The following is a 16,628-nucleotide window of genomic DNA, read 5'->3' on the forward strand; positions in this document are numbered from 1 at the left end:
CGGAAAAGGTTTCGCGTACAATATATGCCCTTGTATACTTGTGATCGGATTTGTGGGGGCCGATGTTCTTACCCCCATCTCTCCCTGCCACCCCAGGATGGTTTCTCTTTTCCTTTGACACTCGATCTTGGCTAAACGCGTTTACAGCCATCCCTTTCCTTCTCCAGAAAAGAACTCTGAAAACCCAAATGCTTTAAAAGTACAAAGCAGGGATTTGTAGAGCACGGGGATCCTGAACAGAGCTCAAATTAATCACGCCTAGTTATGCTCTAAGCCTATTGTTGCCTCTGGGTGACCTAAAAATCAATATAAATATCTGCTTGAGAAAGGTCAGAAGAAAAAGCCCCGGGATAGCAGCCCCGTGGTCTAGAATAAAACAAGGAACAGCACTGTACAATTAGTGCACTTGAATTAAGCATCGGGAGTCGTTTCTGCGCTAGGTTCACCTCGGTCACCACGCCAAGGCGTCAGGGGCAGCGGAGACCACCACCGTCCCCGCCAGCGCGGCCACTCACCTCTCCTCCTCCAGGTCCTGCTCGTGCTTCCTCAGCAGCTCTTGCTGGAGCTCGTCCTTCTCCAGGGCGTGCACCTCCGCCATCCTTTTTAGCTGCTCACGAAAGCCACGTTCCAGCTCTCCCTTCTCTTCCTGCAGCGTCTGCACCAAAACCCTCATCTTCTCTTCCACCCAGACACCATTTTGAATCAGTTCTTCCCGTTCTTGACGAAACTTCTCGTTTACCTGCTCCAGTCTGGCCCTAACGTCTTCTTCGTGCTCCTGCCTCAATAGTTCTTGCAAATTGGCTTTTTCCTCATCGAAACTCATTTTTAGTTTGTTTTTCTCGTCGTTATGCTTACAGTCAAGCTGTTCTTGCTGTTCTCTGAGCAGCGCTGCCTCTCCTTGCAGCTCCGCAATTTGATTTTTAAGGCCAGTTATTTGCTTTTCCATGACATGCATCTCTTCAGTGTACTTCTTCCTCATATCCTCTTGCTCCTTTTCACAGTGGATTTTTGTCTCATCTAGCTGCTTTTCGTAATGGCTCACCTACAAAAAGGAAAACAGACTGGATTGGCTCATTTTCTGCAGAATGTTCAAGAGATGTTTCCTCAACGTTTCTGTATTATATATTTCCAGGTATTCTACAGAATATTCTGATTTACACCTTAGCATATTATATTGATTTCCCCTGCAAAGAATCCTAAAGCGCTCAGCTTAATTTCTTACCGGGATAAAGGCGATTATTACGTAGAAACCAGTGAGATTCATGCTTTTCCATTAAGCAGACTTGTGAAAAAAGAGAAGCCACTAACAACTTTTAAGTCCTAAGTCAGTTTTGCAAATTGCAAGCAGACTTTCTTTTTATTTCACTGATTACTTTTTCAAAACCTTCCCCAAATTAAAAGGCAGACGAGGCTTGCTTTTTTAACCCTTAAGTAACGATTTGGAGGTAATATTTTATGAGCCCCCTTTTCCCACTCCCATCCCGGCTTCGTCACAACACAGTTTCAGCGCACCCGCGTTACGCCGTGCGTGAGATGAACAGATCATGGCTCTACGTCCCTGCACCTCCGCTGCCGAGCGGGGCAGGGCTCGCTGGCTTAGAAACACCGCGACGCCGGCAGGGATGCTGGCACGGGCTGGCGGGGGGCTTGTGCTGTGCCCAAGGCTGTGCCAGCTCGCCCTGGCACTGTGGATGGGCACTGGAGTGGAGCTGCCCCAGCCTCATAAGCACATCTCCACCCAAGCTTTCTCCACGTAGAGCCAATGGAGATATTTCTGCCCGTCTGGCAAGATTAATCTGCAGACGGACACCCAGAAAAGCCAACTGCCCATTTTCAGTAGCACGGGTATCATAACAGGAGAGTTCCCATACTCCCACAGCACAGGTCGCAGTTCAGCACCACCAGACTGCACAACCACAGCATTTAGCAATGCCAGCAGCCCTTCGAACCCACAGTTATCCCATGCCAGCAGGAACGAGGTGGCTGATTCAGGTGCAGCAGGCTTTCAAGGCAGGCAATGCAGTACTGCCTCGGAAAGGCTGGTGGCTCTCTCGTTAGCTGGTGGGCGGCGGGGGGATCTCCTGCAGCCTTCTCCAGCGCCTCTCCATCACACCGCAACGTGCGGAAGGTGCAGGGAAGGGAGAGGCTTAGATTCGCAGAAAGGTTATAATTTGAGCAGGAACAAAAAGTCCTTCTCCAAGACCATCCCACTTGTATGAAGAGGCTGGAGAAGTTGGGAAGGTTTGGTTTAAGTTAAAATAGCTTACTGTGTCTTCAAGCTCCTGTTTGAGGTGATGTAGATCCCTGTGGTGTTGCTCCTTCATTTGTTCAATAGCCATTTCTGCCTCTATGCTCATATTTAATGGATTGCAGTCTTCCGAACCAAGCCCTTTAAAAATAATAATATACATAATCTTGAAGCCCAAAGAGATACATTCTCAACAGAATTATTTCATCAATTTAAATTTGTTTAGGCAGCTACTTGCAGCTCTCAAATTCCCATCACACACGCAGACAAGAAACTACAAACATTAATTTCTGTGTTGAATATGGTACAGCAGCCGTATTTCACTATCCCGCAAAACAGAGGTGGTGTTTCAGTCTCGGTGTGAAGGTTTGGGGCAGTTTTCACGTAATGGCCTCTACGATGTTATCATAAACACCCACAGCACAGAAGTTGGCCATCTAGGAGATGTGCTTTACCTTGGTCAGGCTCGATACCGCTATTGCCATGACTTTTCATATCAATGTCAAACTCTTCCGACAGTGAATTTTTCAGCGGAGGCCTGAGCACTTTGCCTTGGGCACGGTACTCCTCCAGCTCCGAGTGCAGCTCATCTATCTGGTCTTGCAGCTCCTGGGAGCAGGGAAAAAGAGGCCTGAGGGAAAGCAACCAAAGCAGCCGAGCATCTGTGCATCAACACACTTCCACGATGAGACATTTAGGAGGGAATTACGGTAGGCAAAGACTTGTCAATAATTCTGCCATCACGCCACAGTTACTCATCCTCCTACCAGCAAAGCAACGCCCTTCTCCAGGTTCCAAACTGTGCAAGTAAACAGATGTGTTTCTTACTAAAGGAGCAGAAGCTTCTTCAGACTGAGAGCCTGTATATATTCTGCCTCTAAAGTATAGAATCATAGAGTCATTAAGATTGGAAAAGACCCTTAAGATCGAGTCCAACCATTAACGTATATCGTGCTCCAGGACCTTCCGCTTTATTCCTTCTTCCTACGACCTTTTTTTAAACAGCAGCTTAGGAGCGTTTTCAAACGGTCGAGAAATACCTCCTCAAACACCATCTACTTGAAATATCAAATCAGAAGCAAAAAATCAAATTAGGAAAGAGGTACCCTCAATTCCTGCATTGACCATCTGGTGCTTCTGCCCACTTGCCAGCGGGACACCCCGAGCGCCTGTGCCAAACGCCACGTGCTCAGCGCAGCGAACAGTGCTTATTGAGGAAAATGAAGCCCTGAACCCCTAAACACACAATTCTGCAGATTTCAATGGTTCAGAAAGCGAACCCTGAATACCGATTCATATCTGACTGTACTCAGAAAAAAAAAATCAATTGCATATTCAAGCAAGTTCTTATCAAGAACTACCAATTCAGCAAATATTTCTAGAAAATCTTTGCTTTTAAACTGCACCTTCCTAACAGAGCTGCCGTGCTGGTTCAGATTAGGCAGCCTTTTGCCAAGGTGGAACCTCACTGAACGAAAAGGATCACGCAGAACGGGTGAGCCGAGTGCTCATAACCATAGTAGTCATCAGAAAGTAGATCGCAGAATCACAGAATCGTTAAGGTTGGAAAAGACCCTTAAGATCATCGAGTCCAGCCGTTAACCCAGCACTGCCAAATTTTAGATACCTAAATAGCTACTTGCGGGCCCACCTTAAAGAAGTATTTCAGCCATACAAGATTTGGGGAGGAGACGACAAGTTTTACACTTTCAGTTTTATTTTAAGAAAATACTACTGTTTTGGAAACCACCAAACTTGGATATATATTTCTGCCGTTAGTTTCTGCAACTCTGAATTCGTATTAGGGCAGAATTTATTTCATAAATCAAAAAATAGCTCGTGCATAGTTGGCGGTAAGGGCGTTCTTGGTGGCCGTGGACAGACGGGTGCCGGGTCCCCAGCCCCGGGCTCCACTTACCCTGCACTGCCGCTCGTACTCGCTTCTCATCTGCGCCAGCCTCTCCTCCTGCAGGAAAAACTCCGCGCTGCTGGGATCCAGGTCACCAAACTGAAACGGCACGAACGGGATCCAGTCACTCTTCCATCAAACAGCCCTGCATCGCAGCCCGGATGCCATTCGCGAGCTGTCCTGCAGCCTGCGCCCTCTCCCCTCCGTTTTTTTATAATTTTAAATACAGAAGCTTTGCTTCCCTGCTGGTAGGGGACAACGAGCAACCTCCCTAACAAATCCTAGCTGCTCTCTCACCACAGCTCGCATGCTAACTTTGATGGCAGACCACAACTTTCTAGCTTAGCATACGTACATCTCAGTTTGATAAATAATCCCAACTTTAAAGAAGTCTGGAAAACAGATGCTGGGCGAGAATCCCAGTACCGGAGCCTTTGTCTATAGATGCACAGGCACAGAAATGCCTTTGGAGAAGCTGATATTCTGATGAGTTTATTGTAACGCAACCCTGTTCATCTCGATTTTCACCTGAGTTTAGCAGAGACGCCACGTAACACCTAGCACCTCGTGTATCATCTGTCCTAGAAAGGGCCTGCACGTTGGGTCTATCCAAAACTATGTCCCGGGGGAAAAAATCCCTGCAGATCTGCGGGATCATTGGTTGGTCAACACCAGGGGATCTGCCAACCGAGCTGGCCCTGCCCAGTCAAAACTTCTATGCACTGTAGAGGGGGATAAAGCCCCTGTAGTGCACACAAAAAATATACTGGGGCAGACAGTCTGGGTCCCTCCTGCCTCAGGCAGAGGTAAACCCATTCGTGGGGTTGCTTTTGCTCAAGGACCTGGGGGCACTTGGTGGGGGATGCGGGAGGATGGGGAAGTCCAACGTGTACCTCCAGGGGATTTGTTTTTGAGTGAAAATAGCCAGTGAACTGAATTGTATAACGTTAGTTGCTATATAATACTGGATGTCATCACTTCTATGATTACTGTGTGCCCTATCAACAGTGTACACTGAGAGTCACCCAAATTAATGAAGAATGAACTTTGAGGAAACCGAGCAAAGTGCAGCGGTGATGGAACCAGAGCTGGCTTCAGCATGCTACAACCCACCACCACACACCACCTCTCCTGCCCTGAAAGACTGTCATGATGGATGGAGCCCAAAGTCATGGACTAAATGAACTCAACGAACGTTTTAGAGGGATAGCCCAGAGACTAAGGAAATGATATCTATGTGTATACACACACACACACAATATATATATATATACACACATTATATATACATATTTGATAGATAGATAGATAGATATCAAAAGACTGGAAAAGTGGTGGTGATTAATTGGAATGTATTGGAAGGTGTAAGACCTGGGCATGACGTATATGGTATGGAATAAGGGGTGGATACTGTCCTGGTTTCAGCTGGGATAGAGTTAATTTTCTTCCTAGTAGCTGGCATAGTGCTGTGTTTTGGGTTTAGGATGAGAATAATGCTGATAACACACTGATGGTTTAGTTGTGGCTAAGTAGTGGTCACACCAGTCAAGGACTTTTCAGCTTCCCATGCTCGGCCCGGTGCACAAGGAGCTGGGAGGGGGCACAGCCAGGGGGGCTGGCCCAGACTGGCCCAAGGCCTAGTCCATACCATATGGCATCGTGCCCAGTATAGAAACTGGGGGGAGTTGGTCAGGGGACAGTGATCGCTGCTCAGGGATGGGCTGGGCATTGGTTGATGGGTGGTGAGCAACTGTACAGTGTATCACTTGCTTTATATATTATTATTGTATTACATTATTACTACTACTACTGCTGCTATTACTATTATTCTATTTTATTTTACTTCAATTATTAAACCGTTCTTATCTCAACCCATGAGTTTTCTCCCTTTTACCCTTCCGATTCTCTCCCCGATCCCACCGGGGGCAGGGCAGCGAGCGAGCGGCTGGGTGGGGCTGAGCTGCCGGCTGGGGTGAAACCACGACAGTAAGGACCCCAAGAGCCTCCAGCTACGAGTTCAATTGCCAGCTCGAGCGTAGTAACGGAAAAGTGACTTAATTCTGAATGCGTACTGGGAAGAGGAGGATTTACCTTCTCAGCCAGGACATTTTCCAAGTTCCTCTGCAGTTTGCTTGCCAAACTTTCATACTCGGCCAGTTTTTCTCCCGTTTCCAATAGCTCGCTTTCCAGGCGGCTGTTCTCCTGGACCAAACAAACCAAACAGCCTCAGCATTTGGAGAAGGAAAACATTAGCACGTGGTAACTCATTAGAAAATGAGTAATCTCCCAGTCAGGTCAGAGCACGACACTGCTACAAGCTTCAGCCAAAGACAGGAATTGTGAATTTGTCATCCACGCGTGTACAACCCTCTCGCCACGGCAAAACAGCAGGCGTGAACGCCGGGCCCGCAGCTGGCTCACCGTCCCCACGCTCCCTGCTCCTCTCACCTCGCAGGTGGCTGCTTCAGGAGTATTTTACAGTTTTCCTGATGCTCACAGGATGCCCATTTTTAATGAAAATGTAAATTATATGGTTATGCAGCTGTCAGATTCAGACAAAAGTTGAGACTTCAGTGTTTTCTAAGAAAATGGTGGAAAAGGGTGTGAATCTGTGGGGTCATGGGTGAACGATACCATTGCATTAGACAGCAGACAGTTTATCCAAAGGAATAACTGCAAACTTGCTTTTGAGATTTTTTTTTTTTTAAAGCAATATTAAGCTTCATCAAGATGTATTATCTCCTGGCTGGACAGCCAAACAGCCAGCAAGGCAGACAGCCCATCTGATAGCCGTAGGCATGCAGACTCTGCACTTGATGGCAGCAGAGATTTGAACCAGAGCCTTACGAATCCAAGGAGTAACCTATCAAGGTGACCCAAAAAACAGTTTTCATGGATACATCTCTCTCTCGCTGCTGAAATGACTTTCAGCTAGCTCAACGCGGACTGTAACGCATCCTCTCAACAAGGAGTACGTTGCAAGCCTTGCTCCCCACTTCGGGGCATCCTTGCCTTTGGGGGGAAAATGCCGACTACGTTTAGTCCCCGTTACCTTCAGGGAAAGGGCCAGGCGGTCCCGGATGTAGTTCTCATCGGTTTTCAGCTTTTCTATCTCCTGCTCCAGCTCCAGCCGCTGTTTATTAGCCTGCTGCAGGATTTGCTCCCGCTCTCTCCGGAGCTCGTTCTTTAGAGCTGCAATTCGTTCCTTGTACTCCTCATCCAGCTTCCTACGAAGGCATCAGAGGTAAGAAGAGCTCACAGAAAGAAGCAGGCAGCAAATACCGCTGCGAGTGAAGCTTGGTGGCAACCAGCCAGCCCAAAGTCACAACCCCCGTTACCAAGTCCCTGCAATGCCGCGGCAGTGATCCCAAAGAGGAGGGGAGGGCTGAACCGTGACGCCGTACCTGAGGTTGTACTCGTTCCGGCGCTCGATCGCGGCGTGGTGGTCGTCCACTTCGGAGGCCATCAGGGATTTCAGCTTTTCCGCTTTTTCCAAGTCCGACCGCAGCTTCTCTTTCTCTCTGGCCACTTGGTCAACCCTCTCCCTAGGGTAAGCACAGCCGGCCTGGATTAGGTCACCCCTCCCGGCTCCCCTAGGGAAGGTACTTGCAAGCCTTGTCAGAGAAGAACAGCTCTGAAAGCTCTCCAAGGGCCTTTTATCATCAACGGCATTTAGTCACTAGATACGAACTTGCATACATAGCTCTGGACCTGTCTTGATATCCCCATAGGTCCCGAGACCTCCACAGGTGAACTCCTCAGCTGTGCTCTAGCCCCCCGAATTGCAGCGCTATGCCATTTCGCCAGGCCGCTTTCTGCCCCGTTTACCTCTTCTCATCGTTTTACCACCTTTGCCACTTCATCCTTACACTAGGTCCAACCTGGTAAGATCTGGTACGTTGAGCAGCTTTCTCGATGGGAACTTAATAATAAACCGCTCCACTGAGTGGATGTAAAAAGGTATTTAGACATGTAGACGCAAACCATGGGAAGCCTCACCTTGTAGCCATACAAGTGAAACAGGCAGCTTGCAAGTACAAGCGATGAGCTGATAGGTAACAGGACGTGCGCCGCCTTAATGACCATCAAAAGTCAACTATGGTATTGCATGGAGGTGGATGTATAAGCCGGTGAATATCTAAACTATTCAAAAATTTACAGCACAAACAAAACACCGCTAACAGCTGGAGCTCGCGCACATGGCAGATGGATGCAATAGGAATGCACCAGTGCAAAACTGAGGGTGCGATGCTTAGAGCAAGGGTCTCCAAAGTGGGGTGGCCAAGATGATCCATTCGTCTGTGCGAAGACATACTTGAGCTTCAGTAGTACAGGTATATAATTTAGAAGTGAATAAATATACATACAGGGAAATACATACAGGGAAATGCTTCCCATCTCCTATACTCTCTCACTGGAGAATCCTGCACGGCAAGCCCAGTGCAAAGTCAAACTGTGTCGACTTTCAAATGAAAAAAGTAGGGGTGCACGGTGCTTTTGTACCTCACCCGCACCTCCATCGCATGGCAAAACCTACGTACCACTACTGCAAGAAATCAGCTAGGATTAAAGGTACTGCTCAAACTGCTCCAGCCTTTATCTTAAGTTTTGCATTTCTTGGCCATCAATGACCACTGCAGATTGCAATGACCATTTCCAGACGGCAGAGTGGGGCTGGAGACAGCCTGCTGCTTCGATTTTTTTTTTTTTAAAAAGTATATTTTTCTGCAATACTTGGGTTTGAGTGTCTTAACCACACAAAATGAGAGTCGAAAGTTTCTGACCAAGCTGCCACAGAACCCAGCCCTCCAGCAAACGGCAGCACCGCGCCGACGCCCCTCGGAGAGACGCTACGAGCCACCATCCATCAGCTGCTGCTCAAGCTCCTGCCTGGCCAGAGGGAGAGGGCAGCGAGGCGGCGGCAGGGCCGGCGACCCTGGTGACTTACAGCAAGTGTCTGATCTCCGTTTTGAAGCTTGCCAGGGCTGCCTGGTGGACGCCGTTCTTGGTTATTAAAAGCTCGTTTTCTAGCGCCAGCGTCAGCTCTGTCAAGTTCACCTTCCCATCCAAGCCGAAATCCAAAGCCTGCGAAACACCACAACGTTAGAGCAGGACGAGCTTTCCTGCCCTGCAGGAGCCCGGAGACATTTGTACGTGAAGCGACAGAATAAAATGAGGAGGCTCAGAAGAGATCTTTACTTGCTGATTAACCCGTCACGAATGGCTTTGGGGCAATAAACCACACATCTCTGCCACCTTCCCGCGTTAAAGAGCTGCTGCCAGCTGCGGAGACGGAAAGTGTCCCGGTTGTGCTGCCAGACCAAGAGGAAATTAAGCCCAGGCCTGATTAAAAATACTAATTCTCTAGAGGACCTAGCTACGCTGGCCTTTTTACATATTCAAATGCTGCAAAAAAGTGGTTGAAGATGTTCACGTTAAACCAAACTCTTGCAATAGAGGCAACACAGAAGCAGCCTTGTAGGAGGTATTTGATAGCAAGGATCCCACCTCTTGGAAGGTTTCTAAGTTATAATTTCCTTCTAAGTTGTAATTTCCTTCAACCTAACGCTGCGGGAGCACAAAGCGGCACGCCGGAGGGCTAGCGGTGGGGCTGAACCACTGCAAACACCGCAGAAACCACCCCGGCGACACCGGTAACGAGGCGAGCTAGCGGTGGAAAGCCACAGGCAGCAGAGAAGGTGTACCACGCGAGTCTGGGGAAGGCGGTACCACGTTGTCGAACTGGCCGGCACGAGCCCAGGCTACACGTGGGTTTTAAAGCCTGAGCGATGGCAGAGTTTATTACAGCCTGGATGTTCGATATCCACACGGATATTAAATGCCAAGAGAAATCTGCCATCATCGCTGCTGGGAACCCAGCGATGGTCTCAGAACGGACACGTGAAATTATCTTCTCCCACCCACAGCTTCTAGTGAGACGGACAGCGATGGGGTTTACTTCAGGTATCTGATTCGCAACCCCCATTACCCTTTTACTCTGTGTAATGAAACACTAATTACTGGGCAGGGTTTCAAGTGCTGGCCTCCACCTCAGCGCAAGCAATAATTCAGGTCATCCCAGTGCTAAAAGGTTTGCGGGTGCAGCTATTCAGTGAGGTAAAGGAATTAAATTGCTTTCTACAAATATAGGTGACCTCTTTGAGCTAAGCTGGAAGTCATGTTACAGTTTTATCATTAACTTCTAGCTCTCTGGGATACACCATCATTTCAATAAAGGAAATTATGGGAGGCTTCCCAGAACAGTTAGGCTCTTGTTGCTAGCACTGGGAGTTTTAAAGGGGGGAAAAAATAATCCAGGTACAGTCTAGCATCCCACACTGGGGGGAAAAAAAGCACATAAAGGGGGTGAGATGGAGCTGCCGGTTACCTTCAGGATCTCCTGGCTGTTCTCTATGCCCTCCTGGTGCCAGCAGTCGAGGATGCCCTCCGCGCAGCCGTAGCCCATCCCATCGTCCAGGCTGGAGAAGAGGCAGAAGCCGACGGTGCTGGGCATGGCCGAGGGGGTGGTCGTGCGCCTGCCGCTCTCGTCGAAGGACTGCCGGGAGAGGGGAGAGGGTGCGACGGGGCACGGCGGAGCCAGGCATCTGGCCACCCCGCGACGAGAAAGGCTTAAATGTGTAATTTTGCTAACAGTACTCCGGAGATTAAGGATTAAGGTCTGCTTTTCCTCACTGCCAAGCAAATACCGGCCAGGAGCGCCGCTGCTGACCTCACGGCACCGCAGCGCAACCAGGCGCTTCAGATTTAAAATAAATCCAAGGAGGAACGGTTTCAGAGCCACCCTCAATGCTCCAAAGTGTTTTCCACTGTCCATTTTCGGTTTCAAGGGTCACCTCCCCTTGGAAGGCTGCAGGGAGCACGTGCACAGGCGCTTTTGCTATAGCCCTCCGCTTGCAGGCAAAGCTAGGCAGTAGATTTCAAACTCTCTCTCCAACAAACAAAAAACCCCAATTAGAGACACGGGCTCTGCATGCCCACAGCCTCCAGCCTAGCCCAGGGCACCGCTTCTAGGTGCTGAGGGGAGCCCTCATCGCTCTCTGCAACGGCCTGAAAGGAGGCTGGAGCCGGGGGGGTCGGTCTCTGCTCCCCAGGAACAAGCGATGGGACGAGAGGGAACGGCCTCAAGCTGCGCCAGGGCAGGGTTGGGTTGGGTATTGGGAAAAACTTCTTCCCCCAAAGGGCTGTCAGGGCCTGGCCCAGGCTGCCCAGGGCAGGGGCTGAGTCCCCATCCCTGGGGGGATTTAAACAACAGGTAGATGTGGTGCTCGAGGACATGGTATAGATGGACTTGGCAATGACAGGTTAACGGCTGGACTCGATGATCTTAAGGGTCTTTTCCAGCCTTGACGATTCTTTGATTCTGTGATTCCCCCTACATCCAGTTTATACCATTTACTTACTGCACTTCACAGCTTGCAAGAGCCATCTCCAAGCCACGCTATTTTAATCTCCCCTTGACCATCAGGGTGGTTTTTTGCATTATCCCCACCCCAACACGCCCAGAGGAGACCTGCAGCAGCTTCACCCCATTGCTCTCGCTCGGAGGCAGCCTGGCCCACAGTGCTGCCGCGCTCCCCGGGGCATCCCCGGCTCCGCTCCCCGGCCGGGCAGAGCAGGGAGCAGCGGCTCACTGCCATCCAAGGCTGCCCACCACAGGGACAAGTGTGGGGCAAGAGGAAGACACAGGCTAGGGGGAATTTGCCCAGGACTTCTCCTCCTGCTTTTACCCCGGGATCCAGCCCAGGGTCTCACCTGCATGGAGAGGTGCCGTTTCAGCTGTCTGTATGGAGTAGACGCCGAGGGTGTCAGCGACTTTCCGTTTTTAAACAAGCCGTAGAAGAAGTCCTCTACGCTCATGGTGCCATCTTGCTCCAGGTTATGGAGCACCTCTTCAAGCACCTGCAAGCAGCAGGGGATAGAAATCACATCTGCTATTGCCAAAAACACCGCGGTAACAATTTGGCACAGCAGAAAACATCCTATTCCTTAAGGCTCTGCAAAAAAAGAGCAAAGCAAGAGAGTTACCTGGTACACGGCATCAGCCTAACGCTGGTACAGCAACCTGCATTCAGAAAATTGCAGAGCCACATGCGCTACCAAAATCCTGCCTGTAAAAGCATGTAAGCTCCTGGGCATCGCGGAGCCTCCATCTTGCGAGGCAGCATGAAAACCCCTCGCTTCATTCCGCTCTCGAGACAGGGTGACCTCAGGAATTCGGTGAAGATAGTGAGACAGATGCTAAAACCCCAGCAGCTCGTGAAGTGACCAGGCAAAAAACCATAGCAAGACACTGCAAGGTTATAATAAACCTGTTTCACGCTTCAGCGCAGCCTGCTTTCTGAAAAGCAAGACCAACCTTATTAGGACTAGAGATGTTAAGATTAGTCCCTTGCTATTTCTTTGTTTACAGTTTATTTTTTCCATTTTCTGCCTTAATATCCTGAAAACGTTCTGTTGCAAAGGAATACCTGCTCAGAAACATGTTTTACGAAGGAAATGATTACAAGCAGTGTTATTTTAAGATGCAAAACAGTCTGATTTTTTTTATAAGACTAAATCCTAAATCAACAAGAGATTTTTTTTTTTTTTTGCTAAAGAAATAGTTTTCTTGTGGACTCTTCCTGGAGAACAGAAGCTGCCTGCAGGCCTTCTCCAAGTCAAAAGCAACCATCTATGAATATTTTAACCCATATTTACCGTCTAGCTAGAAGATTTCTGGGATTACGGAGACATGCTTGGAATCTAGGATATGTTGTTATATTCCAGCTTGCTCCGCGATTGCATGAGAAGACACGCACGCTACGGTGTCAGTGAGGCTGGCAGCTGCCTTCTGCTAGAGCAGCCTCCCACACCTGATGGTTCGACACCAACGAACTCGCTAGAAAGCCACGAGCTGGAGCTGAAAATTGCTTTCCAAGTCGCAACCTATTACCCAGCACTCGTGCTTTAGGCTTGCGGTCAGCCGCAGGACAGGCTTTGCAGAGGCCACGCTAAAACCCAGCCGCACGCGCTGGTGCGAGTGGGTCCATACATGGCCACTCACCTCCCCGGCCGCCACTCGGAGCCCGTGCTGCTCACAAATGGAGATGAGCTTTTTACGGTTCAGGTGGCCGTCCCGGGTGATGCCGAGGTGCTCGCAGACCTCCTGCAGTTTCTCCTCTATCCAGTCCGGGGTGGGCAGTGATGCTCCGGGGGAGGCGTTCAGGTCATCTGGGTTCCAGAAGCGCAGCTGCCCTGGAAACGGGGGAAACCGCTCTGGTTTCTGCCCATCCACCGCACACCAGCGACCACCAGAAGATCGGGGGGTTTTGCACATCAGAGGGGACCCCACAGCGGGCAGACCTTCCCTCCTTGCTCAGACCCCAAGGGACCCTTTGCCATACCTCACCCTGCGCAGAGCACACCTGTAATTTTGGGGTACGGCTACCGGCACCAGCATGGCTACCGGACTCTACCAGAAGGAGCAGATCCTGCTCAGCGTTCAACTCGCGTGTGCCACCACAGGCAAGGGGACCCCGCACCCAGGCGCAGGGTGGGCTGCAGCCACGACCACGGCCAGGAGGATCTCCAGGGAGATGAGTCCAATGGCCAACGTGGACCGGTGGCCAGGGGAAGCGCAGCCCTGCTGCCTTGGCTGCTGGCATGGATGGAGAAGGGATCCCTCCTCTTCTGGACAGTTATGAGATCAAGGGAGAGGACTGAGCAAGTTGCATACCCATATATACCTTGACCAGGTCGAGGACTTCAGTGGTTGCCTGTCTCCATCAATGTCACCCCCCAGGTGGAGCTGCCTGAACTCCCATCCCCTTTGAATGTAAACTGTAGTGTACGTTTTGATCTAAAGTACTTCCAAACACCCCTTCAGGGGAAGAAAAAAAACCCAGTAGCCTTCAGCTGAACACATTTCCTCTACCTCCAGCAAACGCCTGGAGCGCAGTCTCACCCAGCCAGAAGCGCTCACAGAGCCGCTAGACACAAAACAGCCAGAGCTGGCCCAGCTGTGAGGCCACCTCCTTGCATCCTCTACCTCATCCCGGGGCTGGAAAAGCAGCTTTTGGAGCAAAAATTTGGTCTCATTGGACAGGGTAGGGCATAGAGAGCAGCTGAGGTGTTGAAGCAATTAAGAGTTGCATGGTTGAGTTTTGAACACATCTTTGCGGGTTGCGCTGAGGGTTCGTGCCAAAGCCTGGTGACAGGAGAAGCACGCAGAGGAGCTCGCTGTGACTCTGTTAGCAAACATTGTGGGGTCCCCTCCAGCACCCCTGCCTGAAGCAGCGGTAGGAAATCTGTGGCCACATCCCAGAGCCAAGCAGGACAGGTCCCACTGCTGCCCCTGCTCAGCCCCAAAGCTGCCGTGATGCAGGATGGGGACCTTCTCCACGTCCTGGGGTCCCCCGCTCTCCCTTCCAGGCCAATTAGGAAATATTTAATGACTGGTCCGTGCTGACATCTAGTGCCTACTGTGCTCCACTACAGCCAGCAGCCCCCAGGGCAGGCGTGGGGACCAGGACCTGCTCCTGCTCTGGGGGTGACGGGGCCAGGGAGAGCGGGAGCACCTGCAGCAGAGCAGCCTCCGCACTGGACAGGAGGACGAAAAGAGGGCAGAGCGGGTAAGGCCCAAACTGTGCCCTCCAAGGAGCCCCGCTTTAGCTTTCATTCCCATCTCGGGGCTTGCTTGCCCCATGCACGCCTTCCCGAGCTCCGCACTGCGCCAGGCTGGGACTGCTCAGCGCACCCAGCTGGCCCGAGACCGTCTTAAAGTGCTCCTCTGATTCACCTTCAAAGCTGAAAAGAGAAGAAGTGCTGCTGTTTGCTCTTACCCTCGGCCTCATACTCCTCGCTGTCTCGCGCCTTCCAGTGCTGGGGAGAAAACAAAAGGTTCCCGAGTTATTACTATTGCAAGACATCACCCGTATGAAAGAGACTCCGCGATCAGCATCAAACGAGCTACAGGGCTCCAGCAACGCCGCCAGGCTTTCATCTCCCCGCTCCCCACGGGCTGAGCTGGCAATCCACGGCTCTTTGATGCTGCCTGTTTCTGGCACGCAAGGTGCTTTGGTGGGGAGAAACCACAGCTGCAGCAAAAGACGCCTAAAGCACCGCAAGCGACCCACGAGAGGGGACAGATCGGAGCCCGGCAGGTTGATGGGGAGGGAGGGAGAGATTTGCCTTCCAAGCAAACCATGCTGCTTGTCTTAGAGGTATCGACAGTCAAGATGATGAACACAGGGACGATCATGAGCTGCATATAGGCGCTGTCTGAGTTTGAGTTATCCTTTCCTTCCAGCACCCTATTTTCCCATTGCGGAGCGGCTACCTGCGGCCCACAGGTCTCGTACGCAGCTAGCCTGCGAGCCGGGACGCGAGCCCAGCACACTTTGAGCCTCGAGCATCCCCATCATGGGTAGCCCTTGACAGAAACCTGCGTGGCCCAGCACCATCCCACGGCCCCGCTCCCCTCTGCGGGCGATCCCCGTCACCCGCGCCAGCCGCAGAGCCCGGGCGTCCCGGGCACCGGCGAACACGCATCCACGACAGGTAATTAAGCTGCAGTGAACCCACGAGTGCAATAGGGACATCTGCTTCCAGAGCACGTGTGATTTGGGAAATGAAGCTTTTGCTGCTTTATGCCTTCCCTTTTGACAAGGGGCACCCATCTGCCCGCAGAGCTCGAGGGCCGGCAGCCCGCGCTCGGCCAAGCCCACTCCAAAACACCTCCGTTAGCTGTAGCTCTAGGTCAGGAGACAGAGCCGTGCTGCCAACAAGCTCTCCACCGAGCTAAATGGAAGAAAAAACCAAAACAGACCCCAAAGCCACACTCTTTGCTGGGTTTAAGCCATCCTGCTTCCTCTGTGGCAATACCACATCAGCTCAGGCGGCATCGGGAGCAGGGCAGAAGTACGTTGTTTAAAATGATTTCCCCATGTACTACACGCTGTCTTGTCTCTACCACCCTTGTACCAGCCGGGGGTATTTACTCCTACACGAAGCTCAGCGATAATAACTTCTGGTTTAGCAACAGCATCGGCAGATGTTACTTCTCCACCATTACAAGTGGATACTTCTGCCTGCACGTGCGTGATGGATTTGAAGTCAAAGTCACCCAGGGCATAAAGAGGCTCTAAATCATCATATAAAAAAGTTCAATACGTCTCATTCAGATTACAGCTAAAAGCCATTAATCTACACTGTTACCATGGAAACTGGATTAGGTCACTGGACTTTTTTTAGCTCTGCTGCTTGCTCCTGTTTCATCTGCTGGACCAGGCAAGGGCCGTCGGCTGCGGCCGCTGCTTCTCGGTGTATCCCTCTGCTTTTGGGGCCAGGCCCGGGGCAGGAAGCGGGGAGAGCCTCGGATGGAGACTGGGGCTTAACCTTTGCTTTCCAAAAACATATACAATACTGCACTGGAAAGCTGCGGATTTTGGCCCAAACAAGTGCAGTCCGGCT

At 50.8% G+C, this 16,628-nt stretch overlaps 1 protein-coding gene across 1 annotated transcript in view; it reads right to left on the reverse strand.

The window, feature by feature from the left end:
- The window catches only part of NIN (ninein), a gene marked incomplete at its 3' end in the record, with an annotated part of 56,929 nt that overhangs the window by 22,284 nt on the left and 18,017 nt on the right, over positions 1-16,628 (reverse strand). The window contains exons 4-15 of the mRNA XM_082318671.1: positions 14,999-15,038; positions 13,222-13,412; positions 11,931-12,077; positions 10,546-10,713; positions 9,106-9,242; positions 7,562-7,702; positions 7,210-7,384; positions 6,249-6,359; positions 4,167-4,256; positions 2,704-2,857; positions 2,268-2,389; positions 516-1,042 (exon numbers count right to left, since the gene is read on the reverse strand). Of these exons, the coding sequence (XP_082174797.1) occupies positions 516-1,042; positions 2,268-2,389; positions 2,704-2,857; positions 4,167-4,256; positions 6,249-6,359; positions 7,210-7,384; positions 7,562-7,702; positions 9,106-9,242; positions 10,546-10,713; positions 11,931-12,077; positions 13,222-13,412; positions 14,999-15,038 (2,003 nt within the window). The remainder of the gene's footprint in view (positions 1-515; positions 1,043-2,267; positions 2,390-2,703; positions 2,858-4,166; positions 4,257-6,248; positions 6,360-7,209; positions 7,385-7,561; positions 7,703-9,105; positions 9,243-10,545; positions 10,714-11,930; positions 12,078-13,221; positions 13,413-14,998; positions 15,039-16,628) is intronic.

The sequence above is a fragment of the Platalea leucorodia genome (assembly GCF_965183815.1).
Source record: "Platalea leucorodia genome assembly, chromosome: 7".
Taxonomy (NCBI): Eukaryota; Metazoa; Chordata; class Aves; order Pelecaniformes; family Threskiornithidae; genus Platalea; species Platalea leucorodia.